Source organism: Pelmatolapia mariae, linkage group LG8 (genome assembly GCF_036321145.2).
Source record: "Pelmatolapia mariae isolate MD_Pm_ZW linkage group LG8, Pm_UMD_F_2, whole genome shotgun sequence".
NCBI lineage: Eukaryota > Metazoa > Chordata > Actinopteri > Cichliformes > Cichlidae > Pelmatolapia > Pelmatolapia mariae.
In genome coordinates this window covers 5,696,218-5,718,224 of record NC_086234.1, presented here as the reverse complement: position 1 = coordinate 5,718,224, position 22,007 = coordinate 5,696,218, and the positions used below count along the sequence as shown (strand labels likewise).

The window sequence follows — 22,007 nt, the reverse complement described above, 5'->3', positions numbered from 1 at the left end:
TATAGTGACACGACGCCACTGTAACAAAAAGTGGTTTATTCTCCAAAAGCGACAAGCAAGACGTGACAAACACTACAAAGATTACCAAAGAACAAAATATTACAGAAGTTGTTCATAACCGTACATCAATACGGATGCTAAGGAAACGCCTAAGATGAACACAGTTTTGGCCCCGGAGAGCGCTGATAAACAGAGTAAAAACAATGGCACGTGAAAGAAATGAAAACATCACCTCACTGATACGATGTCATAGCAAGATGAGCCAGATGTGGAAAGGACATCGAAAGCCTGGTGAAGGGAAAATTAACACTGCTTTGTTTGAGCTGGTTTTTGTCAAGCAAATCTGAAGGATATTTACATGGAGATTTGATCTGGATAAAAGTAGAATCGAATGAGTGATACTACGCCAAGAAGACTAATGAGTCCAGGATGTCTTGCTTGTCTCTGGCCCATCCCCCTTCTTCGCCTCCCCTCCCCTCCCTCATGGAAAGTACACTGAAGTTCAAAACTACATTTCTTCTCCTCCTGCCCCTTCGCCCTGTGCTAGTTTTTCTCATCCTTCTTCTCGTCTTCGGAGGGGTACGAGTGCCAGGTGAGCCGTTCTTCGTAGAAGGAGATGACCACTTGCGGACACTTGACATTGGCCTCTTTCGCTGGCACAAGGTCCGCCTCATCTGAATTTTTCCTTTAAAAAGGGCAAAGGAAAAAGTCATTTAACCTACCATAGAAACGCATTTAATGGCACATTTGAATTCCCCAACGTGTGGGGCAGCACTTACACACCATTTCATGAGGAACATGAGTTCTCCTGTGGAATCTGTGGCACCGATAATCCTTTCTGGATCCAGACCTCGAGCAAAGCCCCTTAACTTCTCTGTCTGAGGATCAAGAAACAAAATAAAACTTAAATCCATCCTAATACAGGATGCCCACAGAAAAACCGTCAAATCGGAGACAGAAAGATTTCTAACCGATCATACAAGACATTTCTGGTAGGTCCTGGGAGGAACAGGGGGAACACTACCAGAGCCCAACAAAACAACCTCCAGCTGGTTACTCATGTACACGTCTCTGACCTAACTCACAGCCCAGCACTCTGCAGCTTGACTGGTATTCACAAGAAAAACACATTAGAACTGGCAGGTCCACAACTGGCACCCTGCTCTCTTCACAGATAAGAGGAAGAGGTTTACACTGAGCATGTTTGATAGATGTGAGAGTCTTGAGAAGTGGGTCAATGATGATCATAGGGGGGACTTCTGGGTTAAAGGTACTGGAATGAAATCCTCACACCTGGTGTCAGATCACCTTAAGCTGGTGCAGAGAGCCCAGGGTTTGTCCTACCCAGCCTCATAGTCCTAAACGTTGAAGACGTTGAAGGCATTGAAGCCACGGAAAAGCCCCTCATGTTCTGACCTGAATCCAACAGAGAACCTCTGGGACACTATTGGTACATCAGATGGGGCTAAACAGCACCACAGACTGATGATTCAGGTCTAGGAGGAGGTGAAGAAGCATGCCCAGATGTTGTTGGGAATGCATACAGGAACTAATCCAGTCATCAAAGGACTGGTGATCTTGGTTTCCACTGTTATCACATCATTTTGTTCTCAAGAAATTAGAAACTATTTCCTAAAAAGTTGGTATGTTGTGTAAAATGTAAACAAAAATGAAACACAGTAATTTGCAAATCTCACAAACCTGTATTTTATTGACAACAGAACACAAAAAAAATAGCTTGTTTTGAATTTTATCGCGGCATTGAGTTTTTATTTACATTTTACACAACATCCTGACTTTTTGGTATATCAGGTTAAGTGCTCCTTTCATTTTTTTCTTAACAGTGAAGTGTATTTTTAGGTACCTTAGCATTAAACGAGACTCATGGAAAAATTGGGACTCACATCATCTTTCTTCTTCTTTGATTTACTGTCGTCTCCTTCTGCTTCTCCGGCTGCCTTCCTTTTTCCATCATGTGCTGATTTCTGGGACTGCAGGAACTCTGCAATCAAATCTGGACAGTCCAGGTTTTCTTCTGGTTCCCACGTGTTATCTTCACTGTAGATTTAAATACATGAAAATATGATTTAACTCCTAATTTAGTTGCTTGTGATGTTTACAGTCAAAATATTCTCCACTATCATCATGGGAAAGCTGCTTCCTGAGTACAGCTGAGTATCACTGGAGTCTGATAACATTAACATAGAGTCCTGATGTTTTTCTCACTTTTTGCAAAGATACTTACGCAAGCTATACAATATCTTTCCCTCACACACTGGCTCTGGGGAGGCCAGTCCATTTTTAATCCAGGTATTTGCTGTGTTTTTGGCATTGTCTTGCTCAAAAATTAGGCCACTGCCAGTCAGATTCCATGTCAGATTAAAGATCTGATGTTTTGGTGGTTTTTTGTTTGTTTGTTTTTTTTTTTTGGGGGGGGGGGGGGGTATTGATTGCAGATATTGCACTGATGTTGGGAATTTTGTCAAATTCCCAACATCAGTGACTCAAATGCAGCCCTACACCATGACTGAGCCTCCACCGTGGTTTAAGGGTTGGCTGTAGACACTTATCCGTATATACTGACATTAATTTGAACCAAAAATGTCAATTTTTGGATTCATCACTCCACAACACCTGTTACCACTGATTTTCATTCCAGTTTTAGAGTATTTTGGTATGTCGGCCTGCTTCCCTTCTCTCATGCCTCCTATGAAGGCATCAGAGAACAGCAGCCAGATCAGATCAGACTTTTTAAGGACCCACCCATGCCAATTTTCTGGCTAATAGTTCTTTAGAAATCTCTTTGTTGGTGCAAAAACACTAATGTGAGTCAAACTGTGTTTTCTTTGGCATTTTGTTTAGATTCAACTAAAGAAATTGGAACAAATGATTTGACAGGCTTCTAATAAAAAAGTGCATCAACATACAATTTAAAAATGGTTTATAAGTTCTTTGCTAAATCATCTACTATGTGTTAACATAACAATGATTCATTCAGTGAGTTAGGTGCCTTTTTTTTTTTTTTTTTTTTTTTTTGCTTAAATGATTCAAAGGTCAGTGTTAAGTACCTTACGAAACAAGGATTCCTCTGATAATAGTCAGCTACAAGGACTGGACTGAAAATTAGTGAAAAAGCAGCCAGTGTCCAAAGAAAAACTTTGACAAACCTTCAAGACTTGGAAGAAAAATATAAAAAAAATAAAGGGTGACTCAAAATGATTTGATTTTAAGCTGCATGTAATGACATCTAACTCTTATAGCAGCTGTTTTCAAAGTCAACATCTGGCTCCTTAGAGTTCACACCACAGACGTGAACCTTTGAAACAAATATATTCATTAAAACTTTGAGGCATATATGACTCTACCTCCATTAAAAACACCTGTTAGATCTGAATATTATCTTTGCCTCACCTGGTTCCCTGTCACTGTGTGTGGGTGGAGCTTCTTGAGCCCCACCTGAGGTTTAAGTGCAGCACAGACACAGCTGGAGCAAAAATGAAGCAAAAAATAAAACAAGCAGAAAAGCAGCAGACCGAGCTGCCGTAGTACCAGATACTCGAAACCTTTAATGATGCTAGAAAAACATTAAAAACCCTTTACAGAAAACCGACAACAGCAGGAACCTTAATTTTTGCACAGCTCATGTTAAGAAGTGCATCTTTCACCTGGCGCTTGTTAGGCAAATCTGGGTTGTCAGGTGAAGATAAAAGTGTGAATAAGCTGACATGAGTCAACCAGTGACCCATGAATTAATTTTTTAAACACTTACTCAGAGAAGCCTTTCCACTTAAGAAGGTACTCTACTTTGCCTTTCACCACCCGTCGATTCAGAACCTTTTCCACCACATATTCTTCCTCCTCTTCTTCTTCCTCGGCCACTTCATCTGCCTTCTTGTCCTTCTTCTCAGCCGAAGTCATTTTGCTCTCTGTCGGTTTACAAACAGGGGAAATGAGAACACATCTGTGGCCCCAGATGCCTCAGTGGCTTGAAACTGAGAACTCTTACTGCCTGCAGAGTTAAAGACGCTGACATTTGATTGTGACATGTGTCTGCCGAGTTCAAATGGCACCACAAACACTTATAGAGTCACGTACACGATTCATTTCTTGACACACACCTTAATCGCACAACGACAAGTGAAACAGAGAAATTTATGTTAGGAAATAATGATGTTTAAAACCTTCTGTAACAGTGGGACCATCGTTAGAGGGTTCTGTAGTCAGGCTCATACTCATCAGGTAGACCTGGGGACCCGCAGGTGCCTGGTCAACGTCAAGATTGTTGCATGTTGGAAAAAAACAGCATTGGAGAATGGGATTCAATGACGAGAAGCATGAGAGGCAATGCCGATTATTACAATCAGCCTATGATTGTGTGTGTGTGTGTGTTGTTGTTTTTTTTTAAGGTTTAAGCGCTTTTCTGTCAAAGAAGTGATTATTTAATCTACATTGCCTCATGTTAACCATGATTTATAACCTTATATGACATGATATAAGCTCACAGAATGGTATTTCCATGTGCTTCTGCCGAGTGCAAAGTAAGACAATTGCATATACAAGCCCCAGCAAAAATGATGGAATCACCACACTTGGAGGACGTTCATTCAGCTTTTTTTTCTCTCTTTTCTCACTTTGCAGCAAATAAACAAATCTCTGATATCCTGGCTTCATTACCTTAATAAATTGCATTTTTTTCAGCTCAAGTAGCATAACCATAGTAAATGTACATATGCAAAAGTCTGCAAAAGCTGTTGATGGTGAAGCGTGACCCTAATGAGCTTAGGGAATCTGACTAAAGAGGTTGTTCTCAGTTGTGTCTACAATTTGGATCATTCAAACAGAAAACTCATGATAGAAATGCACAGCAAAAAGCAAAAAAAAAGAAGAAAAACTATTTAATGTTTGTGACAGAAGTGGAAGAGAGGGGCTGATTGAAATGGGATTTCCATACAGGAAAATAAAACAAGCTCAGAGTGGGCTAACAAAAAAAAGACAATCATGGGTGGTGAATTATTGGATTAAAGTGATGTTCAGTGATGAATCTGGGCTGGTCAAGAAGGTGATGCTGGAACTTTTGCCTAAAGAAAACAAGCAAATATCCCCACTCATTCATGGTATGGGGGTTGCAGGACAGGTGGAGAACAAGAGGAGGCGGCAGTCATTGACTCAACAGTAACTGGACAGGTGTATGCTCAGATTTGGGACTTTTTCTCATTCCGTGATGAAAGGTTTTGGTAATGATAAGGTGTGCAACCTGCCACTGAGCAAAGAGTGTTAAAGGTTTTTCACCTCAGGGAAGAGGTACATCAAATTTATGGTGGAAACTGAAGAAAGTAATGGTTCATTATGCAAAGCTGATCTGTTAGATCTTACTCATGCCTCAAAGAATTAAGAGTACTAAAATTGTGATGTTTTTGTTATTGATTCCACATTTTTCATTTCCCACTGATTAAAATAATCCCATTGAATGTGTTTGATGTGTGCTTCATGAGAACAGGCTGCCCAGCTATTAAAGAACAATAGATTTGACCATATGTGTTATTTATTTTATTCTAGGTTCAACAAAAAAATGAGTGTGCATCCTCCCAGTATGTCGATTCCAACATTTCTGGCTTTATTCATAATTTAGTCGATTAATAATAAAGCGGAGGCAGAGTAGGGAGGCATCTATGGCCGTGCATGTAGCAGTCAGCATCAACAACGTGAGATTTGCAACACCTGGCGGCGGCTGAGCAGCAGCGTGAAAGGGCTAATTAAAAAAGAAACTGGACTACTTTGGGGGGGAAAGGGGCGTCGTCGCGATGCAAAATACTCCTCTGTGCTCAGTGTAGAAGGGATTATTTTTTAACGTTAGCAGAGCGAGAGGCAGAAGAAAAGAGCGCACGACAAAAGCCTTGCAGGGACCCACAGTGTGCAGCTAGCTGGCGATTCCTCCATATTGCCTTCGTGGTAGCAACTAATGTAGCGGCTCAGGGATGCCTGTCGGATGTAAGCACCGCGAATAACCGCAAAGTATACGGAGCTAGTCTCCTGAGCAGGTGTCTTTTTAATACTGACTTAAAATAAACCTTCCAGCTAGCTAACGTTAGCCTCATGCACAATCCAGCGTTAGAGCACGTTTGGAAGGAGGAGGGTGAAAAAATGGAACTCACCGATGACTTACAGTGTAATCGGTTTGTTTTAAAACTTCCGCCCGAGCCGAAATGAAACAGCTACGGCTATCGCAGGTTTACGGTAATAACGTTTGTGTCGGTTTGTTGTCGAAACACAGAGCCGCTACCTTCTCCACGGCGAAATGTATCGTTTCCGCCCCTTCGTCTGGTATGAAGGGAGCAGAAGAAGGAGGGGGGGGGGAACGCCCGCTGGAGCGCGAGGAGGAGCCCCTCCGCAGACCGCGAAGCACGCGGATGGAACGCTCAGCGCCAGCACGCGCCACTCGCGCTCATTGCGGACGATATACAGATCTACGGAAGCAGCATGCGCGCAAACGGCGGGCTGGAGATGAAGGAAGCGGACCTCCCTGCGTTATAAACACAGGTTATAGATGCTCGAGGTGCTTTATAAATCTGTGCACAGCTGGATAAATACCCAGGCGGGGAGGACTACCAAGCGGTACTGCCGGGGTCCCAGGGAGGCAGCGGGCGTCCTGAGCTAACCCTGTTTAAATACAGTGTTCTTTATATCACAGAGAAATACACGAAATAAATACATAAAAAGATAAAGATGAAAAATGATTAGACAAATAAAGCTGCAACGATAAGTGACCAAAATTGAGCGCGAAAGACCATAAATTATGATAGTTTTGTGTCATGAAAAATGTTTACATCTCTTTTTGTTTTGGTTAATTGCATTTAATTTTATATGACTACATGAGCAATACAATCATTTCATATATAATAATGTATCTATACCAACGAGTGTGTTTTTTGTATCAAATACTTTTACTTTATTATTTTAAAAAGCTACATATGCAGTACAGGCATATATAGACCTTGCATAGATAGATCGATAGATAGATAGATAGATAGATAGATAGATAGATAGATAGATAGATAGATAGATTAAAAAACATTTTAGGTGAGGAAGAATAAAAAGTAAGAGTACAACTTGCATTAATAATATGTGCTCTATAAATCTAAGAACCAGCTGCAAGAAGGTGTAATGCAGAAATATGTGTTTGGCGTATTATGTTTGACACAGAGCAAGGAGTTAATAATGTATAAATTAATTTAACACTGCATCTTGTAATTTTAACTTAGTCTTTCATAATAATTTTAACATTTTCAGATATTCTGGCTTCAATTAATGGCATTTTCCAGATCAAACAGACCCTCACCTACATAAATATAAATATACTAAAGTCTAGAGTTAACAGGGAGTGTTTGCAGACCTTAACTAGCTGTTGCCTGTGGCTCATTGAGAGAAAGCATGGCCTCAACAAGTTGAAACAAGGGAAAGACTTTTATAACTACTGGAGCATGGAGCGTGGGAAATGATGCTTGCACCCAGTGAGCTGTGTCTTGGATTATGTAGTTACTCATAACCACGGCATCCAAATGGAGAAGGCATGCTAAAAATGCGCAACACAACAAATAAATGAGTATGATTTGAACATTTCTGTTTGGTTTCCACTTAGTGGAGGACTCAAGCTTTCAGACACAAACCTGAGGTGTGACTGTTTGGCAGCTAACCTAGGAAGAAGAACTGAACAAAATTATTCATTTACCCTCATATTTTATTTTATTTTTTAAAAGTAATATTCTGAATTAAACTGTTAAGTTAAATATTAATTACTTTTATTATTATTATTTATTTGGAAGCACAGCTGTAAAAAATTAAAATGATTAATTATTTATTTCTATTGTTATTCATTATATTGCCCTTTTTAAAATTTATTTATTTTTAATATACACACTTCAGTGATCTAACTAATTCAAATTTTAACTAAAACAACTAGTTTCTACTTATTAATAAATTTATATACACATTAATGTGCCACTGCTTATATCCATATATTTTGCTTCCATGGACCCAGACTGTCTTGTAATTTTTAGAATTAGTTCTCCAGGCTTTCTGGGGGTCTTTCATATATTTTCCCTTTGGCTGCTTTTTATTTTTAAGGACTGGGTTGCTAACATAACTACTGTGTCATGGTTTGGTGCTGTATTTCAGCCAGTGGTGTTGGGGATCTTTTTAAAACTGATGGAATTATGAATGCAGAAAACTACCATCAGGTTTTGATGTCCTCCATGCCATCTAGCATCTGATTGGCAATGGCTTCATTTTGCAATCATCCCAAAACACTGCCAATGCAGTAAAAGCGTACCTGGATAGAAAAACACACAATGCAACTCTATCAGTCATGCACTGGCCTCCTGGAAGCACGGACCTCAATTTTACTGAAGGAATAACAGGGGTTCTGCTTCCTGAGAGTACTGAAAAAACAACACCCTATAGTCAAGGAGCTGCTGGTGTCCTTCTATAGATGTTCTGTTGAGAGCGTATTGACATATTGCATGCCAGTGGGGTTTGTCAGCTGCACTGCTCAAGAAAAGACAGCGCTCCAGAGGGTCATCAGCACAGCACAGAAGATCATCAGCTGTGCTCTTCTCTCCTAGAGGAGCTCTAAGGTCCCACTGTCACAGTAAAGCCCACAGCATCCTGAAGGACGCATCCCACCCAGGACATCACCTGTTCCAGCTGTTAGCGTCAGGAAGGCAGTACAGGATAATAAAAGCTGAAACAAACAGACTGAAAAACAGCACATATCCCAGGATAATAAACAATGAATTAGCATTTGTATGTCCCCTTTTCACTACCCTGTGCACTTTACAATGCACTCTACAATGACTCAGGTAGACACACAAACAGACACACACGTATATTTGTACACATTTATATTTTTATACTGTATTTATTAGAAACTCTTATTTTAGTATTTTTTGAATGGTCAGAGTGCTTTCTTTGCAGTGAATGGGACAGCATATAATTCTGATGTGCTTTTGGCAGAATCATAATAAAAGATCCAGATTTTCTGATTAGTGAAGCAGTGTGGCATCATCATGACAAAGAACAGAAGAAAAACCAACCAGCATCCAAAGATAAGCTTGGAAAGTCCTTAAAGAAGATTAGGGAACTGTTCCTGCAAACTACTTCAAAAAATTATTAAAAGCTTGCCAAGAGTTCAGATTGTATTAAAGAATTAAAATATATATAAAGAAATGAGCAGTGGGCTCCAGGCTCTTGCTCAGCACTGAGCACAAGTACTGATAGTAGACTCATAAGAAATAAGTATTTTAGTTACGTTTATATAAAGTATGAAAAGTAGTGCTTTTAGAAGGATGTCAGAAATTATGGAAGTGTGTTTTCACCACAGTTTTTTTGATAAGTGATAACTTTTTTTTTTTTTTTTGCCATTATTAAGTCTAAATTTTGAGTCAAGAACTTTAAATGTCGGAGTTTTACCTTTTTTTGTAAGTTTTGAGTTATTTTCTCAACATTTGGAGTTAGTAAGCCCCAGACAACCCTAATCTTAATCACTAACCCTAACTTGGAATTATTAAGTTGAAATGTTGAGATAATAAGATTTTGAGTAATTTTGATGCAGTAAAAAATTTCAGTGGTGAAAAAAATGCTTCCATAAAAAATGTATTTTCAGTTTGACCATACCTACCACACAACAACAACAGTCAAGCAGCATTTATTTGACTGACTGAGATGTAAATAAAACTTTATTGTGCCGGACAAATATCTTTCAAAAACTGTTTAAGAATAGAGGTCTTAAATAGTTTTAAAGAATTACATATAATCAGTATTTCAGTTATCTCAGGACAGAGCCAAATTTACCCGCTTTAAACTTTTAATCATAATATTTAAGCAAACTGAGCATTACATTAAAACAATTTGATCATCGTTTGCTGTTTTTACTAATAAACAGAAAAAGAAAAAAACCGCTGGCTTTTCAAAGCCCCTCCCTCTTTACGTCTACCCTGCACTACGCGGTGACGTACAAACTTGACGCGACAGGGGTGGGGCTTATGACTTTGCGAAATGGAGATAGGAGCCACCGGTGAACACAGTCCTCTGTGTTTGAAGAATTTGTTGCCAAATCGAGCAGAACTATCGACAAACGAAACCAGCAACGTCGACCACAGCCGACCGGCCGAGACCACAGCAGCCAACGTATGAAAGTAAGCACCTGCTAGCTGGAGCTAGCCCTTAAGCTGGTGTTTGTTTGTTAGCCACCTTGTTGAAAAGTACAATTAGTCAGGCCAGGAAACTAAACGAAACACGTTGTTGTTAAGTCTTCACCTCTTCCAAGTGGGTGCTCATATGTGGTTGTTTTCGATTGTTATCAAACTGGTTCAAGAAATGCCAGCTAAAGCAGAGAAAAACACATTTACGCGGTGTTTCTGGTGGAGAAGTAGCTGTTAAAAGTGTCTGTAACAGTAAAAGGAGGTGAGGTTTTACATTTAAAGTGATTGTCCCTGTTGTGTTGATTGTTTTGAGACTCTAGCTATGTATATGTAGATCATCCTGGCTTTTTACAATCGGGTTTTTTGCTGAACTCACGCATTCTGCTTGTGTGTTATTTATAGTTTATTTGCTAGTGCACTTTATAAGAGGAATCTATATTTAAGACTGGCCACAAAACCACCATTACATGGGGAAATTTTTGTAGGCCAAGAAAATTAAGAGCATGTTCTTTGTCACATATTGTCTGCTTTTTGCCTGAAAACCCCCGTGTACATATTGTTTACAATAAGGAAGCACTGATTGGCAAATTCTGAGGTGATATCAATACTAAATTAGACCAATAACCAATTTCGTGGTGGATTTTGGTCCTGATATTCAGCTGATATTTGGATGCAGTCATACTTTGTGCTGAGTATCAATACCCTTTTTCAGTTGCTTTGAACTTTCACAAGACTCAATGCACGTGGACACTTTTGGGTTTCGTGTAGGTTTCACTCAGACAGTGTTATGTCATTTTCAAACTGGTTTTAGGAACTGGTGGAAGAAACCAGTCAGTAAAAGTTAAATTAAAGAATTGAACTGACAGTGGTTTAACCAACTTCCAGTATTTGGTTACTGATAACAGGGAAGCTTGCAAAGCAGGAAACAGGCTAAACAGCATACTTTTAGTCCTGTGAGGTGTACTATGAAGCAAATTCAACATGGCTGGGGTTTCTTTGTGTCAACAAAAACCTGAAACCCCAGTTGGCGATAACGGGTGTCATGATGGTGATTATCAATGTTATTGGTTAACTCGGGCTGCCTGCTTTAGGCTGTGAGCTCTCTCACGTAAACAGCAGGGTGTTATTTTTGCACAAATTGGACCGACTGAGTATGGCCTATTACAAATAAAATAAAATACAAAAGGTAACACTGGGGCTGCAAATCGGTCATGCATTCATTTCTAACATGACAGCTGCACATTGACACTGCAGCTGGTTAAACTGGATCACTTTAAACTTAGCACCTTTAGCTCCAGCACTGCCAAGAAGACGTGGAAATCACTTTTGTTTTTTATTAGATCAAAGTGAGATTAGTTGTATTCATTGAAAATTATGGGTGTACTATTATCTGCATTTTCCAGCAGTGTAAAATGCACTTGGCCACTATATTAGGAGCAAGCAGGAACAAAAATGTTATGCACTTTCTGCATCAGCAGTGGAATAGAAATGCTGCTGTAACATATCTCCACAGCTTCCTTTGGGCTTGTTAGTAAGATGCAGCTCAGCAGGTTGCATTTAAAACGTATTCCCTCAGTGGAGAATCTGTATCACTCTTGGATCGTACTGTAAATTAAAAGAATCAGTGAAAATGTGGTGCTTGCAGCTCATTTTAAACCAGTTAATGTATTCATTTATCTGTCAGTGTAAAAAGAGAGCAAACTGTGACTTTAAGCTTACATGTTAATCTCACTTCACACATGCTCCCCTCTGTGGAAGAGTAGCTGCGGGCTACTCGTGGTAAATAGAAGTGTGCGTGAGAGTGACTCAGTTAGGCTGAGCTGCCCAGCTTCTCTTTCAGAGGGTGATTCATGAGCTCATGACGCCACTGGTGAAACTTTCTCAATGTTCAAAAGGTTTTGACGCAGCTGATCTGATTGTTTGCTCCTCTCTTTGCAGTGCAGCACTCGGTAGGATGATCAGTAATCACGAAGAAGATGTAAGTACCTTTTCCCTCTCTCTCTTATTCAAATGTTTTAATTTTCAGCACAAGTTCTGCTTTTGGTGAACAGTAAAGGGAACTTTCTACACACGTTCACACTAGCCTTTAGCTAAACTGGAGAACAACAGACTGATGGGTAAAAGCCTCTGTAAAAAAACAAAGTTGCTCAGACGAGGCCTGTGTCGTGCCAACAGTGTGGTGGTTTCACAACAATGACACAACAGACATGCAAACAGCACTGCTGACACGCTTTGTGTGTCTGTCTTTCAGGAGTTTGTGGCTGTGCGGGTTCAAGATCCCCGCATTCAGAACGAAGGCTCCTGGAACTCCTATGTGGATTATAAAATATTCCTGCATGTGAGTAAGAAAATTAACCAGCAGCAGAAATGTTTGACCACAGCGTTTGTGGGCGATAAAAGATTTTCATTCAGGTTAAAGTTTTGGACCAAAAAACATAAACACCTGAAGAGAACACGTACAGTTCTGGGACATCACAAGGTTTTCTTTCCACACTTTATTTGTTGTAGTGATTATAGTGCAGATAACAGATGAGCATTACAAGTAGTTTTATGTCAACATACGTCTCCGTTTGACTGTTAACACATTTAAAAAAATTAATTGTGTTTTGATAATCATTTATAAGCAGAAATGTGTAGTTTAAACCAGGTTATATCAACTAATTAAACCAGAGTCATAATTCAAACTGATTGTGTGTTTAAGCACTGCTGCCTCAGAGCAGGAAAATTGTTGGTTTGAATCCATTGGTCCTCGTTGCCGGTAATAGGTTGTACTCATTCCCGGTAGGTGTTGGACTTCACTGGACTTCCTTTTTTTCACTGATTCGGATCAAAATTTTATGGACAGAATTTCTGGGTGTAGCCAAGTCACAGTTATGAGAATTGGCACCTCCAAATTTGAGGTCATAGTTCTCAGCTGGTTCACAGAACCTACTGCAGGTCAGGGATGAGTTGTTGCTGCATGTGCCTCCGTTAGAGCTAGGGTTAGGAGCTCGGTCATTTGAGAAGGACTCAGAATATAGCCGCTACTCCACCATATTGAAAGGAGCCAGTTGAGGTGGTGCACTGTCTCACTAGGATGCCTCCTGGGTGCTGGTGTCCTACAATGAAGAGGCAAACTCAACACATGCTTGAGTCCTCCCAGAGGGGCCCAGGGGTTTTGGAGGTTTTGGCTTCACTGCATGCATGCATGCATGCCTGCATGGATGGATGGATGGATGGAGTACTGCAAACTAACTGTTTGCAGTGATTACAGTGCAGATAAAATGCAAAAAATACACAGACATGTTAAATAGTCTGTGACACATAAAGACATCTCTCCCTGAAACAACACACTCGAGGATTTCCTCAAAAGTTTTTTTAACAGATAAGAGTATGAAAGAGTCAGGGCTTTACCGCTCCTTGAATTTTTTTTTTTTTTTTTTTAGGGGGAAAGAGTTGATGTTGTTATGGAGACACCAGCCGTGCCGAGGAATGCTGTTTCAGCAGCAAGGCTTCATGCCTGGGTGGATTTCCTCTGTGTGTTTGTGGAAGCTGACTCATGATATTGGCTAAAACTATGCAACCTCACATGATCTTACATGGGTTTGTTTGTTGTCGACGTGTTATTGTGTTGCATAGGTGAGACAGTTTCCTCAAAAATACTTTTTTTTAGGACAACAGTTAGCACTTTTATTGCCTCTTACTTCACAGTAACTATAAACCTGTCCAACATTTAACTGCCTAAACTCTCCCTGTGTCTAAATCTAACCAGGGGTTTTCCTGCATATAAACATTTTTGCGACCCACCAGAGAGGTTCTGATGTTCCAACAAAGGGAAATCACAAGTTCTGTGCATTTTTCTATAAATGGGATTTAATTTAAGTAGACGCTTAAAATACATTCCAAGTGGCTGAAAGTAAAAGCGAATGCACAAATCTCTGTAAATTTAAGTGGACAAAGCGTATTCTTTGTCCTAATTTTATGCAGGCTGTGCTTACATGTGTAGTCACCATTGTGAACCAGGTAAAACCACTATTAGTTTTAAGGTCCAAATAAGGTCCCAAGGGGTCTCATGGCTGTTAACTGTGGAAAGCGTGAGGACTTTACATGTGTTAAACACGACCTTTATCTGTAGAAGGCCAATATAAAGGATACCTAATGGGGAGATGCAGGAGGCGACACGTTATTGTTAGGCAGGCGGCAGAAAGGTCTAAAGTCTTCTCTTATCATCTTTAAGAAGTCTAGATCTTTAGCAGCACTTTTGCTCGCCTGTTGGTTGAAATTTAAAAATTTTAGCCCATTGATTGCCCTCGGTGTTTTATATCAGAATCAGCATACTTTATTAATCCCTAAGGAAATTATGTGGGTTACAGTTGCTCCAGTACAGTAACAGTAACAGACTCGACTATTTAACACTACAAAATGTTACAGATTTACACATTTAAGAAATAGCACAATATATACAAATTACTCAATAATAAATATCAAGAATTGACAGAGGTGATTAGAATGTACCAGGTCACAGGTGTTGGTAGATTGCTTATTAATGAATGAATTAATAATACATTTTTAGGACAAACACATTATTCTTTAACTAATTTGGATTAAAAAAAACGACCAAAGTTAAAATATCATTTTACCACTATACCTTGTTTTGTTTTGCTTTTTCTTTTTTTCCCTGAGGGTATACTTGCAGATGATATTTATCACATTTTCCATGACCTTTGTAATCCTACCTGCATCACCAAAGCGTGCTGTGGGATCAGATGTCAGGACCTTGTAGCGCTTCCGTTCTTCTTTCTCTAAATTTGTAGTTTTGGCATTGTTTGCTCCTAATTCAATTTTATTTTACATCTTAAAAAGCGTGAATTTGGATTCTATTTGTTATTTCTTTAAAAACCACAGACCCTCGTTGTTATGTAGACATGACTAGAAAGTGTCACATGTTACTGGAACAAATCAGACATGTGATAACTTCATGAGCTCAGCAGCAGTTTCACCAGCTGGAACATGACTCACTAAAGTCACAGCATGAGTGTGATCATCAGTGACATGAGTTTACTGAAAACCTGGCCCGTCATAACCCAGCCACTGGCTTAAAAATATCTGACTCTTTATTATGTTTTTTAGGCAGGAGTAAGTGGAATATTTGTGGATTATTATTTTTTTCTGTTTTGAAAGAATCTGCATTTCATGTAGTTTTGAATATTTCCGGCACAGAGAACAACACCTTTCCCCCCCCTTCTCTTTCTATTGGCGTCAGGCTATTGTACCTTTTGATTTTAATTATATTATGAAAAAAGCCCTCAAAATATCACCAACTTTCTCATTTTTAATACTTTTTTTTTTCTCTCAGACCAACAGTAAAGCCTTCACAGCCAAGACATCCTGTGTGCGGCGGCGCTACAGTGAGTTTGTGTGGCTCAAGAAGAAGCTGCAGAAGAACTCCGGTTTGGTGTAAGTCAGCTGGTCCAGTTTTGTTCTGTTCTTTGGTCCTCATAGAGATTCAAGAGCTTTATTGTCAATACAGCAGTATACACAGTATACCGTGTACCGAAATTCACCCCAAGCCCCCCACGGTGCATTTATAAGTATATAAAAGATATATCTCCAAGAGATATAAAACTAGAAATTATAAAATACATAACGTGCTAAATTTCGGTAAAATTAAGGGATTAAAAAGGTACTAATTACTAACTATACAATACTATAATGATAACTATACAATATTAACTGTACGATAAACAAAGACAAGACAGGACAGAGACAATACAAAGTGGATTGTGCAGTGGTATTGGATACCAGGTTCAAGTCATTGTCAGGATATTATAGACGAGATATGACAAAGACGGAGATGAAAGCAGGTCGCCACTCAGGGTTTATTAATCCCAAAATAACAATCAGGCAAAGACTTTTAAGCATCCTGGAAATCCAGAATGCTTAAAATAAGAATATTTGTGCTGTGTTTTTTAAAGTGCTTTACACAACAGTGTCAGTTAAACCCCCTTCTCTATAACAAGATGTACAAACCTTATTTAGAGAAATGGACATGGAATCAACGTAGATGACTTATTTGGGACTTTTTAAAAAAAAAAAATCACAAAAAAAGACAAAGTCTGGAGAAACAAAAAGCAACAACAATTAAACATTTTGTGTAAATGTCTGTTAGTGATCTAAGGCTGTCTTTTACAAAGATGAATTGTGTCTCATCTAGTAGAGGGATGCCTGAAACAGGACTCCATTTAGCTCTGTGAAGACTGTTCCTCCTTTCCTCTGACTGTACACTCACTGGATTTGCATGTGTTAACTGGTGATTCTGATTAGAGGGTTAGGCCTGTGATTGACTGGAGTCCTATCCGGGGTGTACCTGCCTATTTCTCTGTGATAGCCGGATACGCTTCAGCCCACGTTAGTGGTTAAACGGTTAAGAAAATAAATGGATGTACATTAGCTGCTCTGTTCATTAGCTGCTCTGCATTTAGCAGCTAAGAGCCAGATATTTACTGAAACAAAATTAAAACGGGACTGAACAGGAAACTCATCTGCTTTAATGTGATTCTACTCTGCTCATTTCCAGCTCCATGTTTTTATTGTTGGAATTTATGATAGAAGCTTTGTGTGAAAGATCCTTCTTTAATCTCAGGTTTCTTCAGTGATGACACACAGAACCAACCAGAAAAAAAAGTGCGACTGAGTGCTTTGGTTCACTGGGATTGCTTATAGAAACAGTGACCTCAAATATGAGGATCCACCTCTGGAGCAGTGTTTCTATGACAGATTTAACATAATTATCTCCACAGACATGGATAATTATTATTATTTATCCTTACAGACCAGTCCCAGATCTTCCAGGGAAATCCTTCTTCTCCTTCAACAATGAGGACTTTTTGGAGAAGAGAAGAAAGGGACTTCAGATTTTCTTGGACAAGTCAGTTCTCCTTCTTCTAAAATCAGTATTTGATCGTCTAAACAAGCATTTTCTAATCTTGTTCTACCTCTGTCATTTTTTTCTTTTTGTTTTTTGTAGAGTGGTGCACATGACCGTCTGTCTGTCAGACAGCCAGCTCCACCTCTTTCTACAGACCCAGCTGCCAGTCGGTCACATCCAGGACTGTGTCCAAGGCCACACCCCTTACTCCGTGACAGATGCCATCCTCACGTATGCCTCGTCCAATCAGGGGCTAGCTCAGGCACAGGAGGACGATTTGATCAAGGAGCCATGTTTGACCATTTCTTACGAATCAATGGAAAGGTACGTGCAGACAAACACACAGGAGACAATATTAACAGATCACTTTAAAACTACTCCAAAAGGCACAAAATACTACAAGTATGGTGGAGAAGGCCAGGTGAAGTCTAGAAGTTTCCAAATCGATGAGTTAAAAAAATATTTACCCAAAGAGGCCAAAACCTTTTTTGTATTAGACCATAAATATGTTTTTTTTCTGTAGTAAAGTTGGGCATTTTAACAACGGGGTCTATGGGGGACTGACTCATTTGCAGCCAGCCTCAAGTGGCCATAACAGGAACTGCAGATTTTTAGCCCTACATGTTGCTGCTTGTTCTTAATTTGGCTGAATGTTGGCAGTTATATAGAGCCCTTTCTTCTTTATCTTGTTTAACACATTACAAAAAAAGATGTAAATTGTTGGGATTGGATGATTGATTTTGTTGATGATTACTTCTCCATTCTGGAGTTTTTGTGCTATGCTGAGCTAACCAGCATAGTCTCCGTATTCTAGAGCTTTTCCTTACACCTCTCCCCTTTAGTAGCGTTCACATTGAACGTATCAACTCCTCATTAAATGTATAAAATGTTTAAACTGAACAATTTCTAAACCCTTGTTCCCGTTTTCCTCCACAGCCCGGCTCCTCATCAACCTTGCCAACAACCTAATGAGACCATCAGCCCGGAGCTCGTCTCATGTGGTGACGCTGACCCTCTAGAAGGTTTACTGGAGGTCCATGATCAGGACCATAGGAAGAAATGCTCAGTAAGGATTTCCCAGAAGAGCAACCATCTTGAGGCGGTTCTTGAAACGGTTCTTGAGGACAGCGGCCCGTCAGAGGCAACCTTTTATCTGGGGGACAGTCCAGAGAGTGTTAGCTCTGCTGAGCAGATCCAGCAGAGGTTACAGACTCCGGTGGAGGTGCACTCATTCACGGGGATCGGCTTTGAGGACAGCGTGATCGATGGGAAGATTGTTTTACCTCCAGGTGAAGAAGAAAAGGTGGAGCTGCAGGAGAGTAATGAGGATGCTTATGAAGGAAAAGTCAACTGTGAGCCTGAAAAATGTGATGATTCTGAGAAGATTTTAGATTTTAAGGAAAATAACTGTGATGAACACATTTTAGCAAGTGATGCCAGATCTCAGGAAGCTATGAAAGACATCTGTACCGAGAATCCCGTCATCTCTGATGTTAATGAGGTTCATGTTCTAGAAGTCAACGCCGACGACCAAAAAGGCGACAAAGCAGGAGGTAACGAGGAAACGCTGCTCCAGTCAGAAATCAGTGACGAGGCCCACACGGTGAACAGTGTATCTGCGGTGGAACAGGATGGTGATGATACTGAAGACACACAGGAAGTGGATTTTGCTGGCAACAAAGACGAAAGCGACGAGGGCGACACGGTCAGCTCCTCTCTGCCATCTTCCAACGAGAGCATCGTGAAGGTCAGTGACGAGGAAAGCGTTTGTGAGGAGGCAGACGACTCGATCCAGGTTGCAAACGACTTTGTGAAGACTCCTCCTGAAGACGCCACTCGCTGGTCAGATGTGGAGGCATCCAGCAGGAACATCATGGACCTGCAGGTGAACGGATATCCTGATGAAAAACTGCACCTTTCTGCCCAGGAGGATGAGGACCTGCAATACACCCTCAGTGACCTGAGTAAATCTGCAGACCTTAACTCTGCTGTAACTGCAGGAGATCTGACTGAAAATGGAGATTTTAGTATCTTAGCAACCAGCCACGCTCGTGGATTGGGTGACGGTAGATGTACCGAGGAGGAAGCCACGCTCTCACCTTCAGAGGAGACTCAGGAGGTGGAGGTGCATTAGTTAAGAGTCTTCCTCTAATATAGATCCACTGAATCAAACGCTCTGTTCCAAACTCTGCCCATCGTACACAGCATCTTCATATCGTCAGGGTTACGAGACACACCTCACACTCTCAGTCATGTAGGTATAACACTTCCAAAACAGCATGAATCTAACATTAGAATTTCTCTGTTATGTACCGGATCTGATTTCCCTCCTGACTGCTTCACTTCTCCATTTGGCTTCAGTGAACAGCAGAAGGTGCTCGAGTTAAGTTTAGGTTCATACTCTGAGGCCTTTCAGTAAGGAAACAGCTGGGGGTGAATTTAGGCAAAAATATGCACCTAAATTAAAGTATAAGTTCACATTCCTTTGTGTCTGTATTGAAACTTAGTGGAATTTGTGGTTCCTGTTCATACTGACCATCAAGAGACATTTTCCTGATTTAATTAAAGGAATAAACAACCAAAAATGCTAACATAAGGTCAGGGTTTTTCTTGCATATGAAAAAATTAGTGCCCACTAAATTGGTTTTGGCTTTCTACTAAAGCAAAATCATCAGAACTGTGACTTTTTTCTTTCTTTTTGTAAGTTAAAACATGTTAACACAGAGTCTTTGCATTGACTTTGACCCTTGAGGCCCATTTTGAGCCTAGAAAAACCCTGGAGGGGGTTAACTTGTAAACACAACACTGCTTCCTACAGTGGACAGAGAGAGTGGAAATTCAGCACTTAAAAGATTAATGTGAAAAACCTTTATTTAAATCTCTTTGAAAAAGGGATCTCTAAATTCCCAGTAAGGAGAGGAGGAATGGTGAAAGCCACTAAAATAAATAATCAGTGGCCACATTTTTCTTTCAAGACAGACATTGAACGAAGTGAACTTTTCTCTAAATCTAGAGTTCCTCGTCACATTTGGAGCCTCAAATGAGACCTAACTGCTCTTTAAATGTGCTTCACATGCTGTTAAATAGTTCTGTTATACCCGGCTTGTATTAATTCTTCACAGCTTTCACTGTGCTGGTCACTAACGCAGGATGATACTCGGGCTGAGAACAAGCATACGCATAGTTCACTCCTCGTACACACTTCTGTGATCATGCGTTAAACTGGTATTTATTACTGAAGGATGAGAGGGGAAACAACACACTTAAATCAACCTGTGAAATGCACACGGGCTCCTGTTTGAACTTCTGATCTGTAACAATGTGATTCCTGTTTTGTGTTTATAGAGCTTCATGAAGTAGAAATGGATGCCTTGCACCTTTACGGCCATGACATGGTTTTACACACACTAAGAGTTTTTACTTATAATTTATACACTCCATTCAGGCAAGATGGGCACAGGTTATTTTTAAGAATAGTTTACTCTTCCTCACATGTGTGAGCTTTAACTCCAGCGGGCCTTTTTCCACAGCAGACACCTGTAAAACGCGTATCAACTGAGGTTCATCCAAAAAGAGGACCTGCCCTGCGTGAAATGTAGCCATGATTAACACACCTGTGTGTTTTCCTCTCTCCACAACTCAAGAGTGTGTCTGAAATCACTCATTACTCTGTATGCACTGGATTTTATGATGGATTTGCCATCTATCTGCATGTAAAGAGTATTATTGCATGCTACACAATGCGCTTAAAATACAGCAGTTTTGTATTTTCGAATTCATTTTTATTTCAATTTTCTTTCCTTTTCAGTGCAATTTGTTGATTTCCAGAGTGGGTTTGAAAATGTTCACTTCAGTTTTTATTAGCGTCAGTGTTGATTTTAGTTTACTTAAATATTAAAATATAAAGGATATTTGTCATTGGTCAACATTTCAGAAGATCAAGACAAGTTTTACAGTACAAACTTTCCCCTTTTGAGGTAGTTAGACAAACAAAACCTCAAACAAAACAAAAAGTGTACCAGACAAACACTGAAGTTAAAGTAATTTTCTTTTTATTTCTATTTCATTTTAAACATCATCATCATCATCAATATAATTTCAGTTAGTCTTGATTTTATTACACAGAGTTTTAGTTAAAACTAACAACCTTGGGTTAATCATAGAATATGATTAGAATATGAATATAGAATTTTATTTATATAAATTAATATTTATATTTATTTTACTTAACCTCAATTAACAAAAAAAAGAAAAGAAAAAGGAAGCAAACCTAATCTGGAAACTAAAAATAAATTCTAGTAAAAACTAAATAAAAATACAAAGGTACAATAACTGAGTTATCACTAAAAGAAATCCTGTAATTTATCAGTTATATCAAAATTTTTAAGCTTACGCCTGTTTGATCACTGTGAAACGTCCAGTGTGATCGTGCCGTCGTCCTCTGGCACCGTAATGAGCGAGTTCAGACACATCCTGAATGCCTGCTGTGGAAATTCTGGTCGTCTTGCCTGTAACCTGTCTACAGCTTGGCAGCGAGGTTGTTCCCACAACGCTTCTGCTTCTTTTAAGCTGCATTTAAAAGGGACCGGCAGGTTCTATTTGTGAGGTTTCGCACAGAAATCAAACTTTATTTTAATAAGCTGTTTGCATCGACGCTGTGGAGGGATTTTAACGTTTCACTGGTTTTGTTCCTGGTAATAACTACAGGGGTTTATTTTGAGTTTTGTTTAAATACAGATGTCAAAGAGTACGAGGGTAATGTGAGTGATGGTATCCATGTACATGTGCACATGATAATTTTCTTTTATTTCAATAAAACCTTGTCCTCTTTACTGTCACGTCATTTTATTAAACAGCTTTTTACACATGACTCAAGACATTGAAGCAAGCCTGCCACCTAGTGG

The 22,007-nt window shown here is 39.7% G+C and overlaps 2 protein-coding genes across 4 annotated transcripts; one reads left to right on the top strand and one right to left on the bottom strand.

Annotated features, from left to right (window-relative positions):
* Positions 1-19: 19 nt before the first annotated feature.
* cbx1b (chromobox homolog 1b (HP1 beta homolog Drosophila)) lies at positions 20-6,332 on the bottom strand. 3 transcript variants are annotated; one of them, XM_063482584.1, is made up of 6 exons: positions 6,164-6,332; positions 4,182-4,263; positions 3,770-3,926; positions 1,905-2,058; positions 784-878; positions 20-685 (listed from the first exon to the last, which is right to left on the bottom strand). In XM_063482584.1, exons 2-6 carry the CDS (start codon positions 4,234-4,236, stop codon positions 544-546), a joined length of 603 nt encoding a protein of 200 aa, XP_063338654.1. In that variant the 5' UTR covers positions 4,237-4,263; positions 6,164-6,332; the 3' UTR covers positions 20-543. The 3 variants fall into 3 exon arrangements, with proteins under 3 accessions (XP_063338654.1, XP_063338653.1, XP_063338655.1); XM_063482583.1 differs by having other exon boundaries at positions 6,153-6,331; XM_063482585.1 differs by having other exon boundaries at positions 6,281-6,329.
* A 3,694-nt stretch (positions 6,333-10,026) lies between these two features.
* Positions 10,027-21,935, top strand: snx11 (sorting nexin 11). Its single transcript, XM_063482579.1, has 7 exons — positions 10,027-10,190; positions 12,135-12,174; positions 12,448-12,534; positions 15,532-15,632; positions 17,008-17,103; positions 17,203-17,427; positions 18,040-21,935. Exons 2-7 carry the CDS (start codon positions 12,151-12,153, stop codon positions 19,235-19,237), a joined length of 1,731 nt encoding a protein of 576 aa, XP_063338649.1. The 5' UTR covers positions 10,027-10,190; positions 12,135-12,150; the 3' UTR covers positions 19,238-21,935.
* The last annotated feature ends 72 nt before the right edge of the window (positions 21,936-22,007 follow it).

Coding starts and splice junctions, on each gene's coding strand:
- cbx1b (XM_063482584.1), bottom strand. CDS start 4,236: ATGAGTATGAGCCTGACTACAGAACCCTCTAACGATGGTCCCACTGTT. Junction 3,927..4,181: donor TGGTCCCACTGTTACAGAAG/GTTTTAAACATC, acceptor GTAAACCGACAG/AGAGCAAAATGACTTCGGCT. Junction 2,059..3,769: donor AAGTGGAAAGGCTTCTCTGA/GTAAGTGTTTAA, acceptor TTAAATCTACAG/TGAAGATAACACGTGGGAAC.
- snx11 (XM_063482579.1), top strand. CDS start 12,151: ATGATCAGTAATCACGAAGAAGAT. Junction 12,175..12,447: donor TCAGTAATCACGAAGAAGAT/GTAAGTACCTTT, acceptor TCTGTCTTTCAG/GAGTTTGTGGCTGTGCGGGT. Junction 12,535..15,531: donor ATTATAAAATATTCCTGCAT/GTGAGTAAGAAA, acceptor TTTTTCTCTCAG/ACCAACAGTAAAGCCTTCAC.